We start from the raw sequence: 15,943 nt of genomic DNA, 5'->3' as shown, positions 1-15,943 counted from the left end.
GCCTACCCATGCTCCACTCCCTTGCAGTTTAGCATTACAGCACTTTGGGGGCTCTTTTACTATGCCGTGTAAGTGCCTAAGCGTGCCCAATGTGCGCCAATTCCGAGTTACCGCCCGGCTACCGCATGGTCCGAGCAGTAATTTCATTTTTTACGCACATCTCCTACGCATATGACACGCATAGACCATTACGCCCGGTTAACGCATGAGACCTTACCACTAAGTCGATAGGTAGCAGTAAGGTCTCAAATCCAAAATGGACACGTGTCAATTTTCATTTTGCTGCACATCCATTTTTGGTCAAAATTTTAAAAAAAGGCGTTTTTACAGGTTCGCTGAAAAATGGATCTGCATTTCGTCCAAAACACTCGCCTACATTATCGCAGGCCATTTTTCAGCTCACCTTAGTAAAAGAACCCCTTACATGCTACCTTATAAAACAGCACACAGTGCACTTGTGCATGTGTCAATTAAACACCACTGATGTGTGCAAGAGGCACGTAACTGCACGCTTCCAGTTACAGAATTGCCCTGTGCATGTCTGTCCAAAATTTAACCTGTTACATGTGGGAGGGATGTGAAGTGTGCTGTGCTGCAGCTATGAATTACAAACAGAAGAACGTAGAGGCTGGCCAAAAAGATGAACCAATGCAGTAGACATAGCTTAATATCGCTTTATTCATAGTACCAGTAAAGGACCCAAATGGTCTGTGTTTCAGCGGCACAACCTGCCTAACTTTAGGCCTCAGGGGTCACAATCAAACTCTCTATAGGCACTGCTGCTGTTGGTAATCTTTTCTCAGTATATTACAGTTGTATAGTTGTGTATGTATGTAAATTATTTATATATATATATATTTTTTTTTTCATATATCTATTGGTGTAATAATCTTTATATTTTTGGTGGTGTACACAGTACTATTTTTGTTGCACTTTGCTTGGCTATATTGCTAATTATTTTTCTATATAATAAATAATATATTTCCACTTTGGTATTATTCCTTTCATTGGTCCACAACCTAACAAGAGCCTAAGGGTCAATTAGGTGTTCTCATATCCTTAGCAAATGAGTCCAGAATAATTGCTATTTAGTGATTATCTGATATAGAAGTACCTACAACTGAACACTTTTGCTGATCCCACCCCAGATCCAAGCAACCTTCAGGAGCTGGTTCTATCATCTGTGACAACTAAGCTGTCTCCCTCCATACATCAAGAAGGCAAGTCTTGTCATAGTGTTTCACATGTTAATAACATCAAGGCTGATTACTGTAATGCACCCTACACTGGTGTTTTTGCAAAGGGTTTACACCAGCTGCAATTGATTTTGAATGCCACAGCATGACTGAGAGTGGGTTGCAAGTGAAATCATCACAACATTTCTGTAAAATCTTCACTGGCTGCCAGTACAATACAGGCATAATTTTAAAACTATATATCTGATCTTCAAGGGCATTAAAAGAAATGGACCAGAATGCTAGATCTTCCTCTACACACCTCAAAGGTCACTAAATTCCTCCCAAGCAATACCCTTAATCACATCCTCTCCAAAGGAAATTAAAAATGTGACATCTCTCTGAGATGCTGAGGAGTCATGAGAGAACACTCACATAGTGTGAAGGACCAGCCTATGACACAGCAATAAGCGAAACGTGGCTCATGCCGGCCGGAGGTCCTGCTGTGGTTGTGAACTACCAAATTAAGATAAGTCAAGTTTAACTTATAAAAAAGTTAAAAATATTTCAAAAAGCTATTAAAAAGTAAGCAATAAACTGACCGACGAAGAGGTTGGCGAGTCACGAGTAGATGACTCATATGAAATGAGTCACCACTGAGGTCAGAGTTATTGTGATGTGTATGGATTAGTGGAACAAAATGTATCAGCGCTGGACATATGGCATGTGGTAAATGTGCTTTCATAAGACAGACTCTCATAACTATCCCTATTAGTGCAGATTCTTTCACACAAATTTACACCTGTTCCGAAGGTGTTAAAGCACATGTGTATGTTACACATATACAGGAATATTTTATTTAAAAAATGAGTGTACAGCATAACTCCACCCTAGCTCTGACCAAATTACACTCCCTGGAACGCCTGCATCCGGATGGGCTCCTGCCAGCACATGCACTTTCATGTATGAATACCCTGGTGCAATATTATAAGAGCATTTTCCATGTATTTTACATGTGGAAAAAGCTTTAACATTATCTCCAAAATTTGTTGCACTACCATTTCAGCATGTACATTCTTTATACAGTCTCACCAAGTAGCCTAATGGTCTGCCAATACAGAGAGCCACTCACAGTTCCAATATTTTGCCTACTGTTAATCCATTTACATAGGTACCACCAGTCTCTGGTTTCTGGCACCTACAGATGGTTCTGATATTTTTAGAATTTGTCCATATACTAAAAAGAAGAGTTGATGCAAAAGACTAAGGATAGATTTGTCAAAGTTTTGTCCCAGTGCTTCTTTGATTTCTGTCCGGCATTTCACCACTGAAAATGGTTGAGTACTTACAGTGCTAAATTTTGCATTTAAGTGTAATAAATCATCCTTGGCGGTTAAAAAGAAGCAAAAGGCATACAACATGGCTATAAAATGTACGTTACCGACTCAAGGCACAGAATTAATTTTGATAACTATGAAAGACAAAAAAAAACCTTGTAAATCTATTTCAAAAGGCCCAAGATTGAGGCAACTGTGATGAAAGCCTTATAAAAGACCACCCTAGGATAGACAGGAATTCCAAAAGCTACCCCTCCCTACTTCCCGGCAGCTGACCTCAAACTTTCAAGCAAATTTTTTATTCATAATGTTTAGAGAACTTTTTTTTCCCCAAATAACTTTAACATGTTTAATTGGCAAGAGAGGTGTTTGATCATTTTTCACGTACTGAGAACACTGCATATAATCCTTCCATTAGACAGGCCCGTGTGGAGAGGTTGAAGGGGGGAGAGGGGAAGAGACATTTTCAAGGTCCTTTCCTAAAATGTGAAAGTTACACTTGACAAGTTAAAGCTATAGCTCTGGGACCAATTCTGTTTCAGAAGTTTGTGAAAAGTTGAAAAAAAAAAAAGGCGCTGTCACCCTTGCTTTGACATTAGCAAATAAACATTTTTCACATGAGAACAGTTGTACGCATTAAAAAAAAAGCTGCATTAAGAGAGTCGAGAGAGAGAACAAAGGGGCTGGAAGAGGCTTCCATTTAGCATGGCAGCAAATCTGCACACACGGTGGTATTTATTTCACTTACCATAGTGATTGATACTGTTTATTAGACGTACACCGACCTGGGCATGGTTATTGGTCATCAGCACAATGTCAAATAGCTCCTCACTGTCTGGGTACAGACTGCGTAGCTTGGAATTAACCTCTTCCAAAGCCTGTAGGTTATAGGTACAAACATACATCAACAAGCTGCGCTCCAATAAAGAACAAGAAAAGACAGTTACATTTCTGATCAAATACCTTACATGGTCCAGGCCACCAGGGCCAGTGTTAAACATGCTGGGACCCAGGTAGAAATTAGGATGGGGGCCCTCAAACCTTATCAGCAGGCTTTGCCTCCTTCAGATTTAGGAAGGCTTGGGGCCCCCTGTAGCATAAGGGTCCAGGGCAACTACCCCCCTCCCCCAACGCTAGCCCTGCAGACCACAAACACAAGACAAATGTGTAAGGAGTGTTCTGTGACTAGTGAAGTGCTTTCTTCAGAGAAGAGGGTCACATGACTGCATGGTGCTGAATTAAAAGAATCTTTCTCTGGACAGGCCAAAAAACTCTGGGGTACTTTTACTAAGCTGTGCTATAAAATGGGCTTAGCGTATCCTAACACAGGACTTTCCTGTGAACAAGACCATTTTTACCACAGCTATAAAATAGGTGTTTTTCTTTTTATCTTTTTTGCTGGTTCCATGCTAATATTTCCATTGGCGTGCGGGAGATCCCATGTTAGCCTTGCGTTAACCAGTTAGGACATGCTAATGTGAATGTGCTAGCTGGTTAACGCTTCCATGCCCATTCCCCACCCCCTCTCAAACAAAAAAAGTACATGATTAGTGCACGCAACCAAGGAAATTACTGCAAGATGCTTTTTAGTACATCCTGCAATAAGCCTTTTTCAGGGCACTAAGTACATGTTAGGGCTTAGTACACTTTTGTAAAAGGGCTCCACTGTTTCTCCCTAGGCTCTTTGCAAGTCTTGGCTGAGCCAGGAACATACACTGCCTCGGATCCCATTAAGCACTCAAGGTCAAAGTGTTACAGTTAAGCATCTTTAGTGGGTTCGGATATTGAATAATGGCAAACAGGAAAGAAACAGGGAGAGAAAAATGTGATAAGAGAAAATGGGCGATAATGCAATTTCAACCTTTTTGATAGTGGTTTTATACTAAAGAGAGAGCAGGTCCCAGTTTATTTCTAGGCCATCTGTGTCAGAACTCACCCACTCTGTTACCTGTAATAAAACATTCAGATACAAATTATCCCCATGATTCTATAAAATTAGCATTTAGAAATCTTCCCGATTTGCACACACAATAGAATGAGCCAATTAGTGGCAATAGTCTACAATAATTGCTTCTTAAAAAGCCAATAGTTGGCTTTTTAAGAAGCAATTATTGTCACTAATTAGATTTAATTTGGACCTACGCACCTAAAATTTATGCACGGCCCAAAAAAAGAGAGCGTGGAAATGGGAGGGTCATGGGTGTTTCGGGGCAGATCGGGGGTGTGGTTTAGAGTTACGTGTGTAATTGTAGAATAATGGTGCTCTGCATGTAAATTTAGGTGTGGGCATTTGCACCATGTTTTCGTTGGTGCAAATGGCAGTGCCTAAACTTATGTGCGACGGCTCCACTTAAAACGTTAATTCTAAAAACCGTGCCAGACTTTAGGCGTGGCTTATAGAATACCTCTTAAGCAGGTTTTTTTTAAGTATTCATTTTTATTCAATTATATTATACAACTCTAAGAGAGATAACACAGGAAATTGGAAATATTCAATGTTACCAATGAACAGAAATCAATTCAGCACTTACGTCCATATAATTTGGTAATTTGGATCCAAGAGAGTAAAAATTACCACATAATATTTATGCTTCGGAAATTATTTTACTAAATTAATGCTACCCAGGTAGTTTTCTCCAAGCTGTCATACAGTGCACTATCTGTGACTAGACTATAACATTAACCTCTTCTTTAGACAACAGAAATTCTTCTGCTTGGGATCAAAGAATTGAAGTTGCTTAGACTGAAATAATATTCGACATATACAAGGAAATTTAAGTACAAAATTTGCACCTAAAGCCAAAGCTAAAAAGGCTTTACGCCTTTTCTGTATTTCTCTAGACAAATCGGGATAAATTCTTATTTTAGATCCCAAAAATAGAGAGTCTAACAGGCTTATTTTTGAAAGAGAAGGACGCCCATCTTTCGACACAAATTGGAAGATGGGCGTCCTTCTCCCAGGGTCACCTAAATCGGCATAATCGAAAGCCGATTTTGGGCGTCCCCAACTGCTTTCCATTGCGGAGACGACCAAAGTTCCCGGGGGTGTGTCCGAGGCGTAACGAAAGCGGGACTTGGGCATGCCTAACACATGGTCATCCTCAACCCATAATCGAAAAAAAAAGGGCATCCCTGACGAGCACTTGGACAAATTGGTCCTTTTTTTGTTACGGCCAAGCCACGAACAGGTGCCCAAACTGACCAGATGACCACCAGAGGGAATTGGGGATAACCTCCACTTACTCCCCCAGTGGTCATTAACCCCCTCCCACCCTCAAAACAATTCTTTAAAAATATTTTTTGCCAGCCTCAAATGTCATACTCAGGTCCATCGCAGCAGTATGCAGGTCCCTGGAGCAGTTTTAGTGGGTGCAGTGCACTTCAGGCAGGTGGACCAAGGCCCATCCCTCCCCTACCTGTTACACTTGTGGTGGTAAATGTGAGCCCTTCAAAACCCACCAGAAACCCACTGTACCCACATCTAGGTGCCCCCCTTCACCCTTAAGGGCTATGGTAGTGGTGTACAGTTGTGGGGAGTGTTTTTTTTTGGGGGGGGGGGGGGGTTGGGGGACTCAGCACACAAGGTAAGGGAGCTATGTACCTGGGAGCAATTTATGAAGTCCACTGCAGTGCCCCGTAGGGTGCCCAGTTGGTGTCCTGGCATGTCAGGTGTTCTGGCATGACACCAATCAGTGCACTACAAATGCTGGCTCCTCCCACGACCAAAGGATTTGGATTTGATCGTTTCTGAGATGGGCGTCCTCAGTTTCCAAGGACGACCATCTCTAAGGTTGAACTAAATTTCCAGATTTGGGCATCCCTGACCGTATTATCGAAACAAAAGATGGACATCCTCTGGAAAACTTGGGCGTCCCTTTCGATTATGCCCCTCTAAATGTCTAAATGAAAGTTTCAAAACAGCATCTCGATGCATCTCCAAGGCAAAGGAAACCACCACAGTAGTTCTCTGAGTAATAACCTCTAGTGAGGATTCTAAGAAAGATGTAAGGTTCATACTGTCTCCTACTTGGGGTTGAGAAATTCCACCCATAGATTTTGTATTACTCTATAGATACTGTGCCTGAGTTATAGGAGGCAGTGCGTCACCAGACATTCCTAAAATTTCAACCAAATATTTTTTTAACGATTTCTATTGGTGTTATTAAAGGTGACCTGGGAAAGTTGGTCAGTCTCAAGTTAAGTCTTATAGATTGATTCCAAATGACGAAAGGTAAAGTTTCTCTCCCTAATTGAGACTTGACCCACAGATGCCAGTATTTGTATTTTTTCATCTAGGAGTTTCACTTCAGCAGATTGTTGAGCAGTTGCCTGTGCCTGAATAAGGACTGCTTCAGACAAAACCTTGATTTCACTAGTATTTTTAGTTATCAATAATTGTAAGGAAGATTGTAAGTTAAATGTCAGGTCCAAGCAGGTTTTTTTCAGCAACAATTTTTTTTAGGTGCTATATATAGAATTTAGCCCTATATTCACTGATGCTAAAAAAAATAGATACATATGATAGGTGACAAAGCTTGCCTACACAAAGTTTTTTACATTGAACTACAGAATGCACTACATTGCAATATACAATTTCTCAGTGTTATGGGCAATAAAACGTTATTCTATATAAAAAAAAGTAAACACACACAAAATAAAGAGGGCAATTCTATAAAGGGCACTGCAATTCTGGTACCCAAAAAGTATTCTATAAGTCAGCAAAGACATGCCTAAATGTAGGTACGACCACATATGCCTGCTCTATGGTAGGCATAACTGCTCGCGCCTAAATACAGCAGTTGTACAAATAACTGCCAGTATTCTGTACAGTGTGCTCTATAATAGTCAACATGCCCAGGACCTACCCATACCCCACCCCATGTACATCCCCCTTGCCATTGCATACTATAGAATTTGTGTCGACTTTATAGAATAGGCGTGATAATGAACCGGTATGATAACACCAATTACTGACGGGGCCAATTATATAATTAAGTAATTTGTGTGACTCTATCAAACACAAACAAATTTTTGCGCATCGGTTATAAAATGAGGGGTATGTCGGTCTGTTCTTTTGATATATATGGTACATATTGTTTCAGAAGCCAGAACAGCATAGAAGGATGATTATTTCTTTAAAAGAGATTTCTCATGGCCTATGAAGAATAAGAGATTTAAAACAAATTCCCAAAAAAGACTATTCAGTCAAAATGATAGGGATGCATTTTGGGGCTGGTGAACGTATACCTTCATGGATAGTGTCAGGCCTAAAATCCATCTAAATAGCCCGATACTATTCAGGTATGAAAAGGGCGAAGTGAAGGCAACCAATATCTAACTGCTGTCTGTACAGTGGTGCTGAATATTTATTTGTTAGGATTTATAAACAATAATTTAAAAAGCTCGTGCAAGCCTTTCAATTAATATAGTCACCATACTGGTTCCTTATCAGGCCCACATTGTCTTTATGCTGAGTGAGATTTATGCATTTTCTCCCAGACTCTATAATAGCGCAACCAAAACTGTGCAAGCAAATCCAGTGGTATTCTGGATTTGCGCATGCAATTTAATTAACAAGCAATTTTTGATACTAACTGGCATTAAGATTAGAACTTACACACACATACTAGGTGTATTCTGTAAAGTGGTGTGCGTAAATTCTAATGTATGCTGCCAAAAAAAGGGACATGGCCATGGGTGTGGAATGGGTGGGCTGTGAGCATTCCGAAAATCTAAGCACAGGGTTATAGAATACACCTGCTCCGTGCCTAACCTAGGCACTGGTATTTACACCAAGTTTTACTTGGCATAAAAGGACAGGCCTGAAGTTAGGCACAGGCAGGGGCGCAGCCACGGGCGGGCCTGGACGGGCCCAGCCACTTTCCCTCCAGGCCCTCCCACCCAACATCCCCTCGCCTGGGGTTTAAATCTTTTTTTACCTCCGTTGAAGCGGCCGCGTCATTGAAAGCCCTGCCCATCGAGCCTTCCCTTCCTGAGTTCGTTCCCTCAGAGTCCCGCCTTCTGACATCACTTCCTCTTTCCGCGAGGGCGGGACTCTGAGGGAACGAACTCAGGAAGGGAAGGCTAGAGACGGGCAGGGCTTTCAATGATGCGACTGCTTTGACGGAGGTAATAAAAAAAGATTTAAACCATGCAGGGCGCTGTGGCAGGAAGAAAAAGGGGGATGTTGGGGGGGAGAAGAGGGCGGGTAGGTGGAATGGAATGGGAGGGGAGGATGGGGGCGAAGGAGAATCGCTGGATATGGATGGGAGCGGGAGGGGAGGGCAGGGGAGAGAGGAGAATCGCTGGGTATGGATGGCTGGAGGGGGGCAGGGGAGAGAAGAGAATCGCTGGGTATGGATGGCTGAAGGGGGGCAGGGGAGAGAAGAGAATTGCAAAATGTTGGGGGGGGGGGGGGTCAAGGATTATTTGGGGCAAGCCTGTGTGATGCCGAAAGACAGCAATTTATGATTATCCCACTATTCTTTTATTGTGCCTCTTTTTATATAGGGAATATGAACTGATCAGTCTGGAAACCCCTGTATAATGTAACAAAAATAAATGCAACATTGTACCATTTGTTTCTCAAACTATTTTATGTAGTTTTAAAAAATAAAATTTTGAAGGGCAATCCTATCAGGTAATATTTTTAAAGGAGAAGTAACCAGTATACCGCACCCAGCCATATCCTAACAGCAGGTTTTTTTTTCCACTGTCATAGTTCCAAATCCCATAAATCGTAGCTAGCTTTAGAAACATTACCTTTTTCAGGCAGTCTTATTGCTCAGCCATTGTGCCGGCGGGACAGGCTGATTCATGTGTACTTCCAATTCCCACCCTTTATCTATTGAGTACTGAACATTCCAGTTCTGAATTATGTATTTCCAAAACTAGAAAAACAGGTACTGTAGAGAAGCCTCAGTTCTTCGCACTGCAAATTTTTGTACTCATAATCTCTCTTGAACTGGAGCAGTATTCCTGACACATGGTACAACTGAGTTTAAGAGGGATTAAAGATAAAAACAATTTTGAAGGTAATGGTAGAGGCAGTGGCATACCTAGGTTGGCTGCCACCTCGGGGGTCACGGAAACGCCTCCCCCTGCACATTGCGTACCCCCTCCCCCTGAAGCGCACCATCCTCACCATATGGGGGTGCACGGAGCACTCACACAGCTGTTGGCTCCGCCGGTTCCCTGCCCCTCCGATGCTACTTCCTGTTCCGGGGCAAGGAACTGTTGGAGCTGACAGCCTTGTGACTGCTCTGTACACCCCCTTGCTGCCTGCACCTGGGGTGGGCTGCCCCCACCACCCCACCCTTGATATGCTAGAGGGTAGAGGGTCATGGATTTGATATACCATCTTTCTGTGGGTACAACCAAAGCAGTGTACATATATTATATAACGTGTTTGACCTATTCCTGAAATGAGCATGTTGTGTAATTTGAACCCTAGAACAGTATGTGTGTTTTAAATTATTGTTCAGTTATGAAATTTAAGATGGTAGAGGAAGTGGCTCTCTAACAGCCAGCAGTGAATCTTGAAACTGCCTGCTTTCCTCTTCACTTTATTTCTTGTGAACAATCACTGCAACATAACACACTAGATGACAGCAGAAAGATCTATCAACCTGTCTGGTCTGCCTTGTTATTCTGGCCAGGCTGCCAAGAATGTGCCTCAGCTTCCTGCCGCACACTCTAACAATCTGAAAGATCTCTATCCTTATGCAGGGCAGTCATTTTTATCTTCCCTCTAGTATGCTACCATCTTGGGAAGATAAGCATACAAGAACCCTCCTGCGCTTTCTTTACCTTTCTCAAATGTCCAATGGTGTTTGAGCACTAAGGGGCCTGTCAAATACAGTAAGCAGTTGCCAAATGAATTAGTGCATGGCTGCGGCATTTTCCATGTACTAATTTGCATGCTAAACTGCTTGCTGTGGAAAGTGAGAATGGATAGTCTTGAATTAGCACACAGTGACAGGTGAAAATAATGTGGGTTTACATAGCCCTTCCTGCTGAGGGGCTGATAAGGATATCCTCAGTACTGCAGATGCAGTTACCATAACTGATGGAGCAATCCCCATCTACCCCCAGACCCCGAGAACATCCTTACCTGGGAGGAGGTGTGTGTGTGGAACATGGTAAGATGCCAGAGGAGTGTCATAAGAAGGAGCGATGTTGGCAAAAAATGATTGTGGAGGGGGGGGGGGGGGGGTTCGAATGCATTACCAATAATGCAACCAAGATATCAGCAATGCACTTGGGGATCAATTCTTCAAGTGGATGCCTCTGTTTAGGTGCCATGCAGTGAAAGCCTATTTTATAACTGCATCCGGGCATCCAGCTTCCATTATAGAATACTAAAATATCTTGGTATTGGCATGCCCTATGTTTAAGTGTCAGTCATAGAACTGGTGTAACTGGGGATGCCTAAACACAACAGGGATGCATGTAACTTACAGTATTACCGATGTCAATTGGTACTCATTAAAAATTGTGCACCTGGATGCGTGTTATAAGGCATGGCGCCTAACTCCCATGGTGCATACCTCAAAACATGCATGGTCACGGGCATTTCGGGGGTGTTCCAGAAAGATGAATGTGGAATTACTCATGCCTAACTTGGGTGCAGAGAATTTATACCGGCATGTAGCTGAGTAGATATATAACGGTGGTTCCTCCTGAGGAAGATCTAGTGAAATGCAGATCTTCAACATCAGAAGTTGAATAAGGAGCTTTTCACTGGCTTCTTAATACCTGTATAATGCTGCACAAGTGGGATTTGTGAGCATGAACGGCTAATGGAGGGTTCTTGCTTGAACTGAAAGTGGCACATTTGGGACAAACACAACTGACTGCAATACAGTGGTCACGCGGAAAGCGTGGCGTTAATCACTGTTTTATAGAGACTAAGTATCATGTTATCAACTAAGATTGTTGTGTGAATGCAATGTGCATATAATTTCATGTGAATGCCGTTTTCATTGTTGTTGTAAATACTGTTTAGTGCAGCGCAGGGTAAGAAGTTAGAGATAACGATTAGAGTGGTATTTTTTAATATAATTAAAACAATTAAAAGTTTTTTTGAATTAATACTGGAGCTTTTTTGAAATAGATGCAGAGAATTTATACCAGGTTTTATAGGTGCAGTGCCCAAAACCTAGACATGAGATCCACACCAAACACTATTCTACATAAGGCGTGCAACCTTTTAAAATAGTATTTAGCGTTGTATTATTTTGGCACCGTTTATGGAATTTCCTCCCAGGTTCATAAGTGGAATCCCACCCATTGTCTGCTCATGCTCTGCCCATGTGTATCCCTCCCTATTATTTACACACCATGCCACTTAAAAGCACCATTACAGAACAGTACTGAAACGCCCTGCTTGGACTTTTGTCAATAAGTGCACTTTACGCCAGAGGTTTCCAAACTTTTTCAGTTCGCGGCAACCCCCCACCCCCCCCCCCCAGCCACACGGGTCTCTGCAGCACCCCCCCATCACATGGGTCTCTGAACCCCCCCCCCCCACGTGGGTCTCCCTTGCCCTGCATCTCCCTCCTCTCACACCAGCACACCTCTGCCTCCCTGCAGCACCCTCCTCTCACATCAGCACACCTCTGTCTTCCTGCAGCCCCCTCCTCTCACACCAGCACACCTCTGCCTCCCTGCAGCCCCTCCCCTCACATCACCTTTGCCTTCCTGCAACCCCCTCCTCTCACACCAGCACACCTCTGCCTCCCTGCAACCCCTCCTCTCACAGCAGCACACCTCTGCCTTCCCTAAATCCAGTCTCACTCGCTACCTTCCTTCCTGCATGTCCAGGATCACTGCCGCTTCCTTCTCCTTCCCCTGCCGCCTCAGCAGTGCTTGCTGCTTACATTTTCAGGTCATCCACGATTCACACAGTCACTCTGGGGCCTTCCCACTCTGCCACATCCGGCCCTTTCTGATGCAACTTTCTGTTGCAAGGGACGGACATGGCAGAGGGAAGTCCCTGCAGTGCCTGCGTGAATCGCAGACGGCCTGAAAATGTAAGCTGCAAGCACTGCAGCGATAGAGGGGGAAGAAGCAGGAAGCGACAGATGCTGGACCTGTGGGAGGGGAAAGTAGGGAGTGATGCACAGCTGCACTCCTGAGATTTTGCTGCGGTGCACCAGGGTGCCACGGCGCACAGTTTGGGAACCGCTGCTTTAGGCGTGTAAGTGCTACTATTCTGTACATTTACGCTTGCAAGAGGTACATAATTGAGGGTGTCCAGTTACAGAATTGCCCCCTTATTCTATAAACACACATAAATTGAGGAAATGCCTCTGATCCGCCCAAGATCCTCCCATGGCTGTGCCCTCTTTTTTGATCTGCACATAAAATTCCGGGCGCATAAATTTACAAGTGCAGAACCTAATTAATGCCAATTAGCACTGATAGTTGATTGTTAGGGGCCCAATTATTGGAGCTAATTGGTTTGTTATTCAATTAAATTGCACACGCAAGTTGGACACTCGCCCAAATTTGCATGCGGAACTGAAAGCACCCTTTATATAATCCGGGGGTTAATGTGTGGTAAATGTCTGTGTAATACCTGCAGGGCAGACACAGGCCACTTCCCCAAAGATTACCTCACATTCTTTGCACTTACCATGTGTTCATTTTTGCAACTGACACATGGTAACTGCAAAATGTAACCACACTTTAGGCCACAGATACCTATGACATTCTTACACAAGGTACAGAGGGATATTTTCAAAGCACTTAACCTTACAAAGTTATGTGGAGGGGCATTTTTGATATGACATCCAAGTCCAGATTCAAGTGGGGGAATACAGCCATTTTCAAAACAAAAAAACATCTTTTTTTTTTAATGGCTATTTGCTAGATGTTTTTATGCTCTGTGCATTTAACCTTTTGGTCCATTTTCAGAAAAAAAAACCCCACGTGAAAAACACACAAAATCAAGCCATTGGGATGTAGAAGGAGCCAGCGTTTTTAGTAGACTGGCCACACAGGAGAGCAATGGGGCACCCTAGGTGGCACTGCAGTGGATTTCAAATAAATGCTCCCAGATACACATCTCACCATTGCTCCCTTATCTTGTCTGCTGAGCACCCCCAAAATTCACTACTCCCACTATACTTCACTACAATAGCCCTTATGGGTGAAGAGGGCACTCATATGTGGGTACAGTGGGTTTCTGGTGAGCTTTGGGTCCACCTGTCTGAGGTGCACTGCACCCACCACTAGACTATTCCTGGGACCTGCATGCTGCTCTAATGGACCAGAGTATAACATCTGAGGCTGGCAAGCAATGTTTTTAATCACATTTTGGTGGTTGGGAGGGGGGTTAGTGACTACTGGGGTAGTAAGGGGACGTCATCCCTGATTCCCTCCAGTGGTCATTTGGTCATTTAGGGCACTTTTTTTGTGGCTTAATCATTAATAAATTAGGTCTAGACCAAATTGTTCCAACTTATAACCCTGCATATTTTTGTTCTGTTCCATTATGGCAGAAAAATGTCCAAGTGTTAGGGACACACAGATCCTGCCCTTAATATGCCCCCTTCTCATTTGAACGCAATTCTGATGGACTTCATAGAAAAACGTCTTTAAATTGTTTTTGAAAATACCAATTTGGAAGTTTTTGTGAGAAAAATGTCCAAATGCAGATTTATGCCACTTTTTAAGCCCCCCGTGGAGGGGCATAATCGAACGGGGCCGGCCATCTGTAAGGGCGGCCATCTCTAATGACAGCCCCATTATGCGGCGTACCCGACTGTATTATCGAAACAAGATGGCCGGCCATCTTTCGTTTCAATAATACGGTTGGGGCCGGCCAAATCTCAACATTTGGGCCGGCCTTAGAGATCGCCGGCGTTAGAGATGGCCGCCATTGGTTTTCGCCGATAATGGAAACTAATGGCAGCCATCTCAAACCCAGCCAAATCCAAGCCATTTGGTCGTGCGAGGAGCCAGCATTTGTAGTGCACTGGTCCCTTTCACATGCCATGACACCAACTGAGCACCCTAGGGGGCACTGCAGTGGACTTCAGAAATTGCTCCCAGGTGCATAGCTCCCTTACCTTGGGTGCTGAGCCCCCCCAACCCCCCCCAAAAAAAACCCCACTCCCCACAACTGTACACCACTACCATAGCCCTTAGGGATGAAGGGGGGCACCTACATGTGGGTTTCGGGTGGGTTTTGGAGGGCTCACATTTACCACCACAAGTGTAACAGGTAGAGGGGATGGGCCCGGGTCCGCCTGCCTGAAGTGCACTGCACTCACTAAAAACTGCTCCAGGGACCTGCATACTGCTGTGATGGAGCTGGGTATGACATTTGAGGCTGGCATAGAGGCTGGCAAAAAAATGTTTTTAATTATTTTGGGGGGGTGGGAGGGGGTTGGTGACCACTGGGGGAGTAAGGGAAGATGATCCCCGATTCCCTCCGGTGGTCATCTGGTCGTTTGGGCACCTTTTCAAGGCTTGGTCGTGAACAAAAAGAGACCAAATAAAGCCGGCCAAATGCTCATCAGGGCCGGCCTTCTTTTTTCCATTATTGGCCAAGGCGGGCCATCTCTTAACCACGCCCCCGTCCTTCCTTCGCTACTCTGCCGACACACCCCCTTGAACTTTGGCCATCCCTGCGACGGAAAGCAGTTGAAGTCAGCCAAAATCGGCTTTCGATTATACTGATTTGGCCGGCTTTAGGAGAAGGCCGGCCATCTCCTGATTTGTGTCGGAAGATGGCCGCCCTTCTCCTTCGAAAATAAGCAGGAGAATAGCCTATGTAACTTTGTAAGTCTATGTGCAATGAAAATGAGCACCATAGTCTCTGAAAACAAGTAAAATGGGTTCAAGGATAAGTTAGTCACCCCTCTAGCACAATTTTTTGCCCAGCTGCAAAAAGTAACATCTTTTTACACCAGTCATTCTCAACCAGCGGGTCACCAACAGTTGGGAGGTGTGTCACCAAATGTTTGACAGACAGCATGCTTGTGCTTTTCTTAACAACCATGTGTGCTTCAGGTTGGGGAGAGTTGAGAACCAGCAAGTCGGTTACTTGAAATCTCCAAAATTAGTCCCTACTTCTATCAATAGCTTCAATGTTGCAGCTCACCTTTCTCTTCCACCTTGACAGTCACCACCATTGCATCCGTATTTCACTTACATCATTAATAGCAACAATTAAAATACATATAGTGTTTTTTTCTTTGTTCAGTTGAAAACTGTAGTGTTTACAATGTCACACATGTGAATATTGCCTATCAGGTGTGTCACAACAGAAAAAAAGAGATTGAGAACCACTGTTTTACACACTTGCACCAGTTAGAGGGCTTGGGACAAAAATAAAATGTATGAGACATCTCATCCATTATTGAAATTCATTTTTACTGTTATTATTATTCGAATATTTTTACTGCTGTAATTGTCTAT

General features: G+C 43.5%; 1 protein-coding gene across 1 annotated transcript in view; it reads right to left on the bottom strand.

The window, feature by feature from the left end:
• The window catches only part of LOC115467122 (cytosolic 5'-nucleotidase 1A-like), a 61,600-nt gene that overhangs the window by 27,601 nt on the left and 18,056 nt on the right, over window positions 1–15,943 (bottom strand). The window contains exon 4 of the mRNA XM_030198832.1: window positions 3,261–3,390. Within this exon, the coding sequence (XP_030054692.1) occupies window positions 3,261–3,390 (130 nt within the window). The remainder of the gene's footprint in view (window positions 1–3,260; window positions 3,391–15,943) is intronic.

Source organism: Microcaecilia unicolor, chromosome 3 (genome assembly GCF_901765095.1).
Source record: "Microcaecilia unicolor chromosome 3, aMicUni1.1, whole genome shotgun sequence".
Classification (NCBI taxonomy): Eukaryota; Metazoa; Chordata; class Amphibia; order Gymnophiona; family Siphonopidae; genus Microcaecilia; species Microcaecilia unicolor.
This window is presented reverse-complemented; position numbering and strand designations above follow the sequence as displayed.